This window comes from Ambystoma mexicanum, chromosome 5q (assembly GCF_040938575.1).
Source record: "Ambystoma mexicanum isolate Mex_15411 chromosome 5q, UKY_AmexF1_1, whole genome shotgun sequence".
NCBI lineage: Eukaryota > Metazoa > Chordata > Amphibia > Caudata > Ambystomatidae > Ambystoma > Ambystoma mexicanum.
Window position 1 is genome coordinate 1,121,539,975 of NC_090933.1, and position 15,447 is coordinate 1,121,555,421.

At 42.7% G+C, this 15,447-nt stretch overlaps 1 protein-coding gene across 2 annotated transcripts in view; it reads right to left on the reverse strand.

Moving 5' to 3' along the window:
* The window catches only part of ADCY8 (adenylate cyclase 8), a 1,651,787-nt gene that overhangs the window by 220,395 nt on the left and 1,415,945 nt on the right, over positions 1-15,447 (reverse strand). For both annotated transcript variants that reach the window (XM_069621638.1, XM_069621637.1), the window contains one exon: positions 10,345-10,426. In XM_069621638.1, coding sequence (XP_069477739.1) covers positions 10,345-10,426 — 82 coding nt within the window. The remainder of the gene's footprint in view (positions 1-10,344; positions 10,427-15,447) is intronic.

The window sequence follows — 15,447 nt, forward strand, 5'->3', positions numbered from 1 at the left end:
TGGGTTACCCCGTTGATGGGTATTGAACATCTGTATGTGGCCTACATAGTAGTTGTTCATATTCCGCCCCAGTCTGCATATATGGCCTTCACGTCGATCTAAAGAAACACTCTGTCCAGAAGGCAAGGATGACGACCCCGATGATATAGAGGGTGGATTTGACTGAACGGATTCATCTCCTGACAAATTGCTGGTGTCTGAGAAAGTCAGTCCTTGTTTGTTGTTGCGTTGCTGAGTCGCAAAACCTTGTGAGTAAAATTGAGGTGCCCTATAGTCAGCTGCTAAATATGGGTAAACCTGTTCTTTGTTGAAGTTGAACCATTCATGACAACATTTTTAAACTTATTATAGGAATAAGATCCTGTGCCACCAGCGTTGAAGCTACCAACGTTCACTCCATTGTTAAAAATATCCACATGTTGCTGGTGTACCCTGGCCAGCTAAAATATTGGAAAAAGTAGTTACTCTTCACCTTCAAGAGCATGTGGAAAAGTCACATGTTATGGACACTTTTCAGTCCGACTCCTATCTTTTACACGGAGACCACTCTGATGTCGGTGTGGGATGATATATTACAACATTCAGATGAAGGTGAATTGACACTGCTGTTTATGTTAGATTCATCAGCGTGTTCAACACTGTAGACTCAGATGCCATGCGTGTTAGACTGTCAGAGGTTGCTAGTGTCTCTAGAAATCTCTTAAAATGGTTTCAGACATTTCTGACTAATTGCATTCAATGTGTTAAAATGGGAGTCATATTTACAACTCTATCCCAGTATTTTGTGGAGTTCCTCAAGGCTCCTCCGTATCCCCATTGTTATTTAACATCAACATTCAACCAGATATGGCAATTTTTACGAAGTACAATCTCTGCTACCATTCATATGCAGATGACACTCAGATATAAATGACGGTTGGGAAGTCTGTAGCGTCACTGCATAACATAGTACAGTGACCCAACGAAGCAGGTCAGTGGATGACCACCAATAAGCTCCAACTAAATCCAAACAAGACAGAGCTTATTTTGCTCGAACCTAAACATATTATTGGGGAGTTCACACCGATTGGTCCCCCATGTGTATTTGATCTCCCTATGACTTTTCTGGCTAAAGTACAGAACTTAGGATGCATCTGGTAGTCAAACCTAGGGCCAGAGCAATTGTACAATCTGTTTTCTTCATCCTTTGCTTGCTCCAGCACGCCCCTCCATATATTCCCTCATCAGATAATGCTGTAGTGGTGGGCTCTCTGGTTAACAAATTCCAGGCTGCACTATGCAAACAGCTTGTTAGCTGTCATTCAAGTAAAGCAACTTAATAGACTACAAAATGCTCCAAACACAACTTTTAGACTTATCCACAAGTTTCCTAAAATGTCTCACTGGCTACCGGTTAGGCAGAGAATAGAATTTAAAATCCTGTGTATGGTTTTCAAGTGCATAAATGATTCTTCGCCACCTTATTTAGTTAATACAATTTGCGATTTGGGACAGGAATAGCAAAGCACGCGGCGCGTATATTTTTTCAAATGTAAAATATTTTAAATTGGAAACCCAAATACATTTTGTCTTTACGAATTAAGGAAGGAGCAAACGGTAAAACAGTGCAAATACACACTTATTTTTTCATATGCAAAATACTTAAGTGGAAAAGCAAAAAACGTATGGACTAACTGTTTAATTATTTTTCGAAGTATGAATCAATCTAAAATCGAATGATCAAAACATTCATGTCATCTTTTGCATAGGTGGGATTGAACCCAGGACTTGTTATAACTATACACAATAGAGAATCTTGTAAAGGGTAAGACATACCAAGAACTTTTTCTTTGAGACCAATCACACGACAAGGGAAACCACCCCTCCCCTGCAACTGCACCCCCAGCTCTCCCCACACACTTCTGAGCCCTTGATTACATAAATATGCTCAGAGAGAATAAGGATCACTAAGATGCACAAGGTGTGATGGGGTTTTATTTCAAAGATTGTGTTTCATAAAATTGTGTTTCAGAAATTTGAAAATGTGGGTTTTAAGCACAAAAAAAGTCACGATTTTCAACAGAGTTTAAAAAAAAATAAAAAATAGAAGGTCTTTAACGTTTTGAACCTTATTTTGGTGTTGTGTCTTTTTGTATTCTTTTGTAAATAGCCCGGATTGAAAAAGGCGGAGTGCGAACGCCGAAACACGTGTCTCCAAAAGGGCTAAACCCTAAATTTCCAAACAAAATAAAAATGGATAAAACTAACCAATCGGAATGAGAATTGTTCTTTTACCTACTTTGGCGCAAAGCAGTGCAGGCACAAGTGTGTGTTTTTCTATATTGAATACATGCTTGAAGGAGGCATGGAATGTGCTCATTTGGGGAGAGGTTAATAAGAGAGTGTTGAAGAGGCACATGCAAGCTTGCAGACGGGATCAATGAGAGCATAGGACAGAAGGTCCACAAGGGCAGCAGGATTACGCAGCTGTAAGCGCAAAACAAAATCTTATTTCATTTAAATTTAGCATCTAGTTTAATAAAACCATACATATTAAAAAACACAAATGTGATCAAAACAGTTTCAACTCAATAGATAGTTAACCAATGTACCAGTTAGAAGAAAGTGTTGCTTCAATCACCAGCCCACCCACCCTACCCAGATGCTCCTCCTGTGGAATCCCTTAGGAGTCACGTTTCCCCTGGCATGTTGGAACATAGTGGAAGCATGGTAATATAAAGTTATCTCTCATCACTGTCTCTCTAATTGGACAGAATATTGGTGAGATCCTTCACCCGCCCGATAAGTCAAAACACATTCTATTATAGAAGGGTTGGCACTCTGGTGAGCCGGATCCTAAACAGATGCTTCCTGGGATATTTGGAAACATATTTCAGTCTTAAACTGCTTAGATGTCTGCTCTTGTGTTACTTCAGATGAACAATTCAATAATCCATGCAGCTTTAATGCTCATGATTATACATTCAGTGACAGAACCAAACAAATGTAAGTATGTCATCTGATGCGGCTTTGTCTTAGACCCAAGTAGCAAGTGTTTCCACAGCTTTGACTCCAAACATTAAAGTTCTATTTTCCCCGAGTGACACCAAACCTTCAATCCAAAGTGAAGAGACGGATCAATCGTATATTTGGGAATAAACATTCCACTGGCACGTTTTAACATTTCTTTATACTTTGCAACGGGACTAAGGAAACTGTAACATCCAAGAGTTTCTCCAGATGGGTAAACTCCAAGACTTTCTCCAGTCGATATGGACTGAATGGCCACAGAGATTTCTCATTGCACGTTCAAAATTATTAAAATGCCATAATATTTCATCTTTGTACAGCGAAGATTTAAATAGTTGAAGGACACACTACTCATGGAGAGCTGGCAGACTTTGCTGCAGACTGATAGCTCTGTCCAGGTGTACTATCATTATTTCTATTATAGATGCTACACCGCAAACCTACCTTTGGAGCAAAAGTGCGCTTTACAAGTCGCAGAGCAAAGTATTGGAAGCAAGAATTAACAAGTCCTCAAGTAAACATTAGTAACAATGATCTCGGTAGACTATACAGATGGAGCTGCGCACAAGTCATTTGCTTCTGAAAATATGGACACTGAGGGAGATCCTAGTTTGGGAAAGAAGTTATGGACCCTTGCTAGGGAATGTTGGCCAAAGGAAGGCTAAAAAGCAGGGATGCAATGGAAGAACTCGTCTCTAAACTAGTTGTTGTAAATGAAATTAACTTAAGCCGAAAGGATTGTACTTCCCAGTAGTTTTGATAACTTCAATCCATTCACACATTCAGATTATGTCGTAATAAATCCACAAAAACACATATAAAGGGTCATCGATATACTGATGCTGATTTTATTGGCAGGGTGATGCCATGCAATCAGTGAAAACAGATTCATCAGTGAACACCGGACTGGGTATAGGCAAGATTTGCACGACTTATGTCAAATCTGAGAGATGCATAGATACATTTTTTTCAAATGAATTGCCTTGCACGCCTCATAGACTCATTCATTTAAGTAGGAGAGAATTTCTTTATATACTCTGCACACACGAAATCTGTATTTGATTGCTTATTTCTACATAGCCTGTTTTCCATGAGCAAAAAGGCCAAAATAACTGTGAATTGTTTGTTAGAGATAGCCTTCGCATCACTGTTCAGTTTCTTCAGGCTATTGATATTTGCAATACTTCATCGATTTTGAAACCTCTGTTTTAGATCCTTTGCTCATTAGCTTCTGACCTCAAGTGAGATAAACATACCACCCTATTGAGATTCACGTACCACCCTATAACAGCTCACAGCTGGTAATGAAGCTTGCAAGGTTTGATTTAATTTTAACAGATCATGACCTTCATTGGCTGAAACCTGCTTTTAAACCCTTCGCAACCTAAAGCAGGTTTTGAAATGAACCCTAATCAGTTCCTGCAGAACCTCATAGGTCCTCATGCTCTGCATGCACCCCAAATCCTCAAAGAACCCACATTCTTTTCTCACATAATCCTCCATTGATCCAAATATTCTAGACATCTTTTCTAGGCTCTACATCTTTTCTAGGTTCTAGAAATATTTTCTAGGTTAAAGTGTGACATGTTTTAACATGGTACGTTTCGTTGAGTCGCTCTGATGCTTTGTGATTCAGCTTTTTTTAATGGAGGTCCCTCCATGTCCTCCCTTCATACCCCATGATCCTTTCCCCCTAAGAACCCCCCAGGCATACATAGCCTCATCTCACATACATTTCTCACATAAATATGATACATTTTGTCGATTGGAACAAATTTACCTTCTTCAAAATTTTCACACTGTAATTAACCACTGCAGGCCCTTTTCTATTTGTCTCCCAACCCAAGAAATGTGTACATGTGATAACCAGCAATGTTCACAAAGTGACACAAGAAGCAAAAGTCAGTGAAAGATCTGCAATTCCGAAAGATATTTACAAAGACCAAGTATGTTTAAAAAAAAGATAACAAAACACGTTTAGAAAGCTGCACAGGTATGTCCTCAGATATCCTTCTATTATTTATTGTGATGTTAAAAACCACTTAAGAGAAAATCCTATTGTTATTTTCTAATGTTATATTCGGACGCATGGTTCCACAAATGTTGTGCTCCAGTCACCCCTGCAAAATGGCCTCTTCATCTTTACACTTAGAAAACCCACATATAAATATTCTGCTATCTCTTTCCATCAGGTTTTCTGATTAAAAAGGAGTCGGTGGTGCATAGTGAATTATGAAACAAAGATAATGAACCTCATTCTAAGTTTGGTGGTATCCGGCCAGTAAATCTGGCGGGATAACCCCAAACAGTAACACTGTTACCGGCACTTGGACTGCCAGAATTAGAGACAGATTCCAAGTACCAGTAAGGGCAGTTACTCCCCATTCCATGGCGTACTACAGAACAGGAGTTTGTTCTTTCACACGTTTGTAACAACTTGTCTGATCATTCCAGTTCAAAGCGGCCAGTTTGCGGCCAGTTTGCGCCTGCCACAATCTATCCACTATATAGCTAGCTTCAAGAATACTTTGTCTACTTGTGTTCTTTGTATCTGTACATGTGTAAAATGACTTGATATCTTCATCATTTCTGTAGCATAAGCATCTTCATCTCGATCGCGAAATGTTACTTTTCTTTGATACTTTCTTGATGCTTATAGAATGTCTACGTTCTTTTGTCTCTGCATCTCTTTTGGGTGTATCAGCCTTACTTTGTATGACGTCACCAATCTGCTCTTTTGCTCATTTTTCATACGTCTTCTGGCATTTCATTCAAATGACGATCATACTGTTGTGTATGCAGGCATGGCTTTCTTAATGGGAACCTTGCTACCAGGATTCTCTTGGGTATTGGTATTTTCACTGGTACTGCACGTACTTTACACTCTGGTTCCCAACATATAGGCAACATGGGCGCGATGCTTGAGGTGGGGGTACTTGGCTCCTTCTCTACAGTCCCACACACTGTGGTGGGAGGCCTGCCATTGACATCGACAGGTCCCCCCATGGTGCTACGAACATCAGCACCATTGGGGTGGAGGTACAGCCAGCCATGCCCCTGACTGTGTGGAGCTCCACCATGCTGGCACGAGGGTCCCACGGCATGCAGGCCTGTGCCTCCACTGGTAGGCCTGCAGGCCTACATGAAATGAGACAACGGGCCTCATTACAACTCTGGCGGTAGCCGTGCCCTTATTAAGGACACGGCTACCGCCTGAGTTGAATTTTTTCCTGCATGCGCGAATGGGCAACAAGCAGGTCATGCCGAGCTTGGTGGACCCGGTAATTGCCCATTCGTGGCTGCCGGAATGGCTGGCCTCCCGATCCCCATTCTGCCCCATAGGGCAGAATGGTGGTCGGAAGCATGGTTGCACCGGCACCGTTAAAAACAGTGCTGGTGCAATCATGAGTTCTGCTCGCGGGTGCCAGTCTGCACGCCTGGTCAGACCAGGCACACAGTCCGGCACACGCAAGCAGAACTCGTAATGTGGCGGAGTGGTAACAACGGCGCTGGTAGCACTACCGGCGCCGTTGTTGCCTTTCCGCCACATTCATAATGAGGCCCATGGACTCAGTCGTTCCTCTTTGGGAATCTGCAGCTGTTCTGTCTCACGTGCCTGCAGGGGCTCTTTTTATTAACTTGGGCCATGACAGAGTCATAGCCCATCTTAAAAGGGCAATGCACCTGGGAGGGAGACATCACAGTTAAAGGGGCAACACCCGTGTGAGGGACCCACCACAACACTTACGTATTCATTGCAGTTAGTGTCTGAATGCACCCTCCTCAGATTACAGCAGTCACCGTAACCTTGCGAGACTCCTAATTGAGGTCCAATGCGCAGGTGCGAGTAGGAGAGATGAATTCACTGATCGAGAAATGACGGAAGCGGACGCTCTCAAGCGCTCCTCCACATAGAGAGGGACTAAGACACTGAATAGTAAATAGGCTGAGACTGCCATTAATTAATGAGAGATTTCTATAACAGTGAATGTAACTGCTGTGAGTTATAAAGACAATAAGGAGCAGTGAAGAAACTGCTGTGTGTGTGTGTCCAAAGTAGCATTAATGGTCTGGAAATAAAGCAGTCAATGCTACCACCGTGATACGTTGTGTGTGAAGCCACAACAGCTGGCCTAAAGTTCCTGAATGGATCTATGTGGTGGATCAACCAGCTGTACCGTAGACAGCAGCCTGGAGGGTAATCCTGGTCCATGTGTACTGCTGACTCAAATGTGCATCTCAGGCCACCTGTAGCATGAGCTCACGACTATTACTCCGAACAATGGGCCAAACGAGAATGCCTAGGGCTGGAGAAACTATTCGTGTTGCCAGCTCAGAGACAGATGCCTGTTGTGACTAATAAGACAGCGTGCTTGCCTCTTGAGATCAGAGGCTAGCAAATGGACAGGCAGCAGCCAGGTGCACCTGAGTTGTGCATATTCATTTGGGGACCAGCAGGATAGCTTTTGTGTGTTAAGAGCTTCCTTGTTATATCTGTGTGGGATCTGCAGCTTGCAGCTTTAAATCCCACTAAAGCCGTCACACCTTTTATCCTTCAGATGTTGATACATTCAGGGCCAATTTCAGTTGGGTATTCACATTTTTATAAGAAATGTTTTTATGCAAAGCACCTTGGCGAGATCACCATGTGCATACCAGATTAGTATGGTCAGTACTAATAATAGGTTGCAGAGCAGCAGACCATACCGTTGTGCTCCATTTGGAAAAGATGCAGATTTGCACCCACTACTTGGCCAAATGGTTCAGGCGTAAGTCCCATGACAAGTGAAAAAAAAAAACTTTGAGATGTAATGCTGCAACATCTGCGAACAGTGAGGAATGAGAGTAGAGGGAAAATCCCGAATGATTCACAGAAGAGCAGCCACACATCAATGCCTTCGGAACGGATAAAGACCAGGTACAGACTTCTCGAATTTGGTCTAAATATAGCAAACTTCCCATACAGGGTGTCTTTGGAGGGTATGGAGAAGGCAAGACATATACGTCCACTGTCCCCTGATAGGATAATGTATTTCCATGTACAGCTTTCGAAAATTCACACTATATTAAAAGTCACCAAAATGTATTACTATCTGTTGGTTTTGATACGGAATATTTGTCAATTCGACAATAAATGATAATCAAGTACATTATATTATTCCCTAATAATGGGGAAGTATTATTGAACTGTGGTCTGAAACTTTATATCAACGAGAAGTGATTATGGGCCTGATTTATGGTATTCTTAGCGCAGTGCAAAGTCACTTTGTATTGGTACAAAAATCACTTAGCGCTGCCACCAAACACCCTGATTTACAGAATGGCGCAATCAGGGAGAAACAGTGCAAAGGGTATCTTTGCAGTGCAAAGTGACTTTCGTAAATCAGGGAGTTACACTGCAAAAATACCCTGTGCACTGTTCTGTAAATCAGGGTATTTGTTGGCAGTGCAAAGTCAATTTACACAAGCACAGGGAGACTTCCACTGCACTGAAGAATCCATAAATCAGGCTCTATATTATATGCACACGTGCAATGCACTGGTTTTATGCAGAAAGAAGTATTTTGTCTACAGTACAGTGCAAACAGGTTTCATGGGGCGTACGGCAGAAAGTTTCCACAGGTGCACGTGCAATTTTGCAGAGCATTAGCACTAGGGTCAAAATGGCACACGTGCAAAAAGCATTTTCTTTGAAAGCATTTATGCAAGAGTGCAAGGTTTGCCATAGTGCAAATAGAAAACGTTATTGCACAAGGGAAACATCTCACTGGTGCAAACATGCAGTAAAAGAATATTCTCTTTGAAATATCATCATTTTTGTTCCAGTTTTAATATACTGTTAAACATTGCACTCCCAGATGTGGTAGGTTTCTGTAATATGTCGCCTCATGCGGGTGTTCTTGAAGATTACAATGTGCTTGTGGAGCACAAGCCTCCAACTAAGTAGCTGGAGTTGTTAATGTATGGGAGGGAGGAAAGCAGTATTGTTCAGCTCAATAGTGCCTTTGATTTCAGAATTAAGAGCGATGGGTATTGAACAACTCCCAAAGGATGGTTTGCAGATGTGTATTGTGCCATTAAGGGAGGATTGGCCATGGCGTAAACATCTGGTCGAAAGGAAAGATGAATCCTCCCCATTGGGGACTCCTTCTTCGATGTTGCATTATCTACTGAGCTCTTCTGAAAGATGTACAGGTGTGTTATTGCTGTTCCTTATGAAATTGTGCACACAAATCAGTGAACAGACCGCAAGATGGCCGCTCTGAAGTGCAGCCTGCTTGAATCACCTAAAACCACATGCATTTATATTTCCAGGTGATGTAGCCATGAACATCTGTTTTTCTGTTGAATCCACCGTTAACACCCCTGTTAGACATTGGACTGCTTTAAATTCTGTTCATGGTATGGACAGACTATATCATCTCTGGTGTTATCACCCAAATGAGCAGCACCAGCCAATCAGATGGCCAGGAGCTCAGGCTGACTCAAGCAATCAAAGCCCGTGTTCCATCCTGGCCAAGAATGCCTCTCCTCTGTGCTGCCATCTTCTTTGCTCTTATGCCTTTGGCCCCCTGCACAGCCCCCTTAAACCCACACCCTTAGAGCTCTGCACCCCTTGCCCCAGCTCTGCAATAATTTACTTGCCATCTTGTGCTCGCTGCCATCGGCGTCTCTGGATGCCGTAGCAGGACCATGGAAATACTAAGGAGCGCACTTTACTCTTTCCATAGACCATGTTTGCAATTTTATGTTTTCGAAGGAAACCGGCATGCACGATACAACAGAATTTTGTCTGCGCTGCTAATAATATTAATGGCCCGGATGTGTGTTTAAAAGGTGGGTAAGGTACCTAAACACTTGGAGAAGACACGAGGATAGCTCAGGCCTATCACCTCAGCCTCGTGGGTCTTTCATCAGCTAAGAGTGCAACCCGGGCCTTTAACACAGGATACTGCGGCGAGAAATGTAAAATGTTGCCGCATAAATGCACATTTTGCAGCACAACATTGTACTGATTGCAGTATTATTGTGGCACCTGTTTTGACTGGAGGGTGTGAGATTGGCATATTGCAGGAAAGAGGCAGGGCGCATGGCAGCATTTTCCATTTCCTTCCGCCATATCCTTAAGGGTCGCTCAATATTCAATTTCCGTGCACAGTTTATTGATGTGTACCTTGACTACTTAGATACTGAGTAGGTCAGGTGGGGGCTCACGAGACAACATTGCCAAGAGGCTGGAGATGCGATTGCTCAATGCAAATGGGAACTGACATTCTAAAGTACTTTTGCTGGAATGGCTGATAGTACATGGCAAAAGTTAAGTGTTTGGATTACCTGCTGTCCGTGATAAAACACAGCTAATAGGAACATTGCCATCAGCAGCAAGGAGGCCTCCTTCGTCCCCAGGAAGTCTGTGCTGCAGAGAAAAAGATAAAGCGATACACGATTATCGACTTGTCTGGATAGGTCGCAGCCCAGCCGCATTTGTTTCCATTAATAGGCACCTGGCACAGCAGCTTGGAAGCAAACAGGCTGCAGAGATTTTAGCCAGGTGCTGTGCCTTATTACAATAATTAGCTCACTCGTCCACAACATATCAGCCTTTAACGAGGGCCTATCAGTAGCTTACAGAGTTATTAGAGCAGGGCTTTCCCCGGGTGGCTTCTAGGGGGAGGGAGCGGCTGCCCAACCATCCACCCCTCCACCCCCACCCTGCAGCACTCCCCTGTATAAACCTTTGCGTTTGACTTGGAGTTGTCAACTCTCATTACTGGATGACTTCTGGAACAAGGCTGAGCTGATTACAATTTCGCCGGGTCGATCAGGGAGCTGCCCTTCCCTACGCATGATTGGGTAGGTGGGAGTCTTGGGAGCTAGGCTCTGCAATCGTTTGCCTTCGCATATCACGATAAAGCGGCTGCGCACATTCATGAGTAGTCCCACAGCATTTTGTATTTTTATTGCAAATGCTTATTTACAAAAGGTTGCCTTTGACTCAGCAGGAAGGAGCACAGCAACAAAAAAGACAAAAAAAAGAGATTTTCAATTTCAGGTACTAAGATTAAGCCCGGCAGGAGTCGCCGGTGTAGGGTCTATAGTTTTCAAAGCACTCGCTTCTCTGCAGCAGCTCTCAGCTTTCAGCAGGGGTACAAGGAAACCTACATTTCGTAGAGGGGGCCGGCTAAGTGGTGATGAGAGGTGCCACTGCAGAAACTGGGCGCGGCAAACTTGGAGGCTCCACCGCCTCTGGCATCGGGACCAAGTATCACATGGAACATCCCAAAACCCAGTAAGAATCACAAAGCGATGGAATTTAAAGATAACATACACATTTAGCTGCTTAGATCATGTGTATATCAACGTAGGCTTCTTAATTATGGGGTTGACCACCAGTATTTTGTAGGAGGCATGGAAGAAACCATTGAAGAGGAAGGAGGGGTTGGGATAGGTTGAAGGTGTGAGTGCTGTACTACGTTGTGCTGCAAAGTAGTTATTGTGAGCAAAGGAAGGGTAGAGGAGTAGAGCGTGGGTTGCAGTTCGGTGGGAGGGAGAAAATGCTGGGGGTAACAGGAGGTGGAGAGAAGGAGCGAAAGGGTGAGTGAGAAAAGAAGTTGGAAGGGTGTCTTGTAGTTGAGTCATTTTGGGGGTGAAGTAGGAGGCAAAGCTGTTAGAAGAGAGAGAGGAGGATTGGGAGCACTGTTTGGGGTGGAAAGCAAAGCCTGTGGGGTTAGTGAAAGTTTGTGGAGATGAGAGAAAAGAGAAGAAGAAAGTCAGTGAAGTGGATTTGGCAGAGTGGAGGTTATTACTGAGGGCAAGGAGAGAGTCATTACAGAAGGTGAGCAATCCCTGCTCCTGCAATGCAGATGAAGAAGCAGGGATGTGTTCAGCTTTTGGATGGCTGCGGAGATCCAAGGTTGTGGGAGAAAGTGGGGAGGTGAAGAAGCAAGGAGGATAGAGCTAGTGCTGAGCTTTGATGGGCAGGCATGTGGGCCTCCACAGCACCCTGGACTTCACAGTCTTCCAGCCCTCCCACCTCCAGGGCTGACCCACCACCTCATGCTTCAGCCAATGTGGACCCTCATGCTGAAGAAGGCAACGATGACCGTTGTCCCATTTAGATCCACTTCTTCACTTTCCAGCACAGTGTTACAGTTGTCCAACAAAGGCCCAACAAAGGCCCAGCAACTGCATCCAGTGCCGTAGTCGCTAGAGCCACTGATTGTGGTTGGGACTGCTTATCTCATGACTTTACTAAATGACCAAGTGTGAAAAGACCAGCATCGCCTGACGTTTCTGGAAAATACCTCCTATTCACCAATTGAGGACACTGCAGAGGCAGAGGCAGGGGCTGTGGATACCTGATGAATAACATTCACTCTTTTTGCCCCACTTCATACTGTTGTTGAAGAGCTTATAGATACCTGTGCAGTGGTTGCTTCTTCCCCTTGGGTAGGGGAAGTGCCGCAGTAGTCAGAAGGAACACATTGAAAACAATTGTCGCATCATTTGTACCGCCACTTCCCCTCTATGGGAAGGCAGCCACCAACAACAGCTGCACAGTCATGCTCCTTCACTTGATCCTCTACATTCTATGGCTGTCACTCCACCTCCTCCTGCACATGTATGCCCTGTATCCACCTCATCGCAATCCACCGCCTTTTGACCCTCCTCCACCTGACCAGCACCTGCACCCTCATACTCTAATTGCTGCTGTTCTTCTTGCACTGTATACTCCTGCTTTTGATCAACCCCCTACTGCCCCTCGTGAAGCTGCTCTTTTTTCATGACCTCATCTTCCACTTTTTGCCTCATGTTTATCTCTGGGTCTTCTTTTCTTGTTCCCTCTCATAATCAGCTCCCCATTGTAACCATAACCTCCACCTGCCTCTCAGAAACCTTCTTCATCACTCACTGACCTGTTGTCATCACCCCCTCTAACATCAGTTAAAGAAGATTCCCAAGTGGCTCCATGCTTGTGTGAGACACCATCCTTTCCACCTCCCCCTTACAGAGTTGTGGTTCAAGATAGCCCACAACACTTTCAACCCCCAAGTCCATCACACGTATGTCATCCCCTTCAAATGTGGTCTCAGCCTCAAACTTTATGAAATGTGCATACCTTCTCTCCCCACCTCCTAGCCAGAAGAGAATTGATTCTCAAAGTGATCCAGTTTGACCATTTTCCAATCCATCCCTGAAGAAACTCTCCCAAAATGTACAGGATGGAATGGGTGAACAGATGTTACTTGGGAGAAATGTTATTTTAAGTGTGCATAGGGAAAGGTTTTCACACATGATGTCCTTTTCTGGGTGGTAGAGGGTCTAATAATTGTATGGGGTAGGGTTATACAAAGGTTTCACAAAGGGTGTAGAAAGCTTTTAAATAAAATCAAAAACCTTTCTCACAAAGAGAGTCATTTTTATCGGTGGAAGGAGACAAGGATGGGTAAGGGAAAGGGTTTCCACAAAGGAGTACGCAAAGTGGGAGCAAATATGCAAGTATGTTCCCAAAATAAGCTCAATAAACTCCTGTGACACGTCACAAATGGATTTCTTTCTCTGAAAGACTAATACATTGTCTAAAATCGCTAATGGACAAGGCCTCCTGCTCGTTCATAAGGTTAGTCCTGTTCATCCTAACCGTAAGCTCATCCCCACAGGGCACTGTTGAGTGCATAGCACCAACGGCATTGGAGATATGGGCATGCATGGGTATTACGCCTCTTTTTAGGAAGCAGAAAAGAATATGTACTAGACTTTTTGCTGCACTCTTACCTATGGTAGTGGTGTTATTTGATGCCCCCAGTGGGGGGTAAATCAAAACCCTCTGATCTGCCGTGTAACTATTATCCCTTCCTGTTTATCCTTCCAAGCGATCTAGCTGTGTTGATATTATTTATTCACATGTAATCATACCTATTAGGTTTAAAATGATTTTGTGATATCACATCTAATAATATTGATTATTGGCATAAAGATATGGATGCACAAGGTAGATGGACTTTAGTTAACAATCAAATTGAGTCTCAAGTTCTATCAATTATGAATATATATGGTCCTACAAATCCTAACCATGACTTTTGAAAAGATATAAAAAATACTATTATTCAATCTAAAATACCTAATCTTATTGTATGTAGAGACTTTAATAATATAGTGGGCCCCTTTTTAGATAGAAGATCAGGTTCTATCTTCAAACAAAAAAGAACACATTAAGAATTTGTATGCTGCCTCTCTGAAGTTGGCCTCATAGATACATGGAGGCATACTCACCCTACGAAACTTGATTTTCCATTCCACCAAATCCCTCACAATGAACAATCATGCATTGGCTACTTTTGCTGCCCTGGGCCACTATCATTGTCAATAGTTCACTCCAGGATCAAAAGTACACTCATTTCTGATCATGCCCCGGTTATCTCTTTAATTGATCTTAATGATACACCCCAACATACTATGATGGCGATTCAGCAATGCTTTATTAGTGGATAATGAATTTGTACAATCATTTATCAATTTCCACCAGAATTATTTTAAAGTGAATATAGATCCATCACCCGTTAATAACATATGCTAGTAAGAAAAAGACATACATGCACAAAGAAATAGACACTCTCTTTGGCAAGCTTAATAAATTACAAAAAGTCTACAATGGTAAACCTGATGAGGGTATCTATTAAAGTATCCTAGCGGTACGATATGCAATGACTGAACAAAAAATATCGGAACAAGCTTGTGGTGTTATTCTCAAAAAGAAATATAAAATATATCAGGTATCTAATAAAGCTAGGAAAGCCCTTGCCTGATCTCATAAAATCAAAAAAGATAGGTCCAGAATTACATCGATTGAAATGATCAGAACACAATGGTCTCTTCAGACAAAGCTATCTTAGAAACCTGCTTGACATTTTCTAAAAAACAATATGAATCTGAACATATACATAATCATTTGAATTGTGAATCCTTTTCTCAATCTGTGCCTAGGAACTCCTATTCACAGCTGGATGTGGGTGTTTTAGAGTTGCCCATTTATATATATGACCTATACAAGGCAATTAAGGATTTGTATGAAGGTAAAGCACACGCACCAGATGATTTCGCCATCATTTGTTATAGTCACAACACAGCCTATCCGGCCCCAAACTATACACTTTAATTTCATATTTACAAGACAAGGGACGCACGACTGGATCCTTTTCTAAAGAGTTGCTTATACTTTTTCCAAAAGAAGGCAAATATATTATGAGTCCCAGGAATTATAGGCCAACTTCACTAATTAATAGTGACTGTAAAATATCTGTGAACATTTTAGCCAAAAGAATTGAACAATTTGCACCAAAAATTAATCAAACCCAGTCAAGTTGGATTTGTTCAGGGGCAAGTGATGTCTGTAAATAATAGGCTATATTTTGCTATGCTACATGTTATCAAAATATT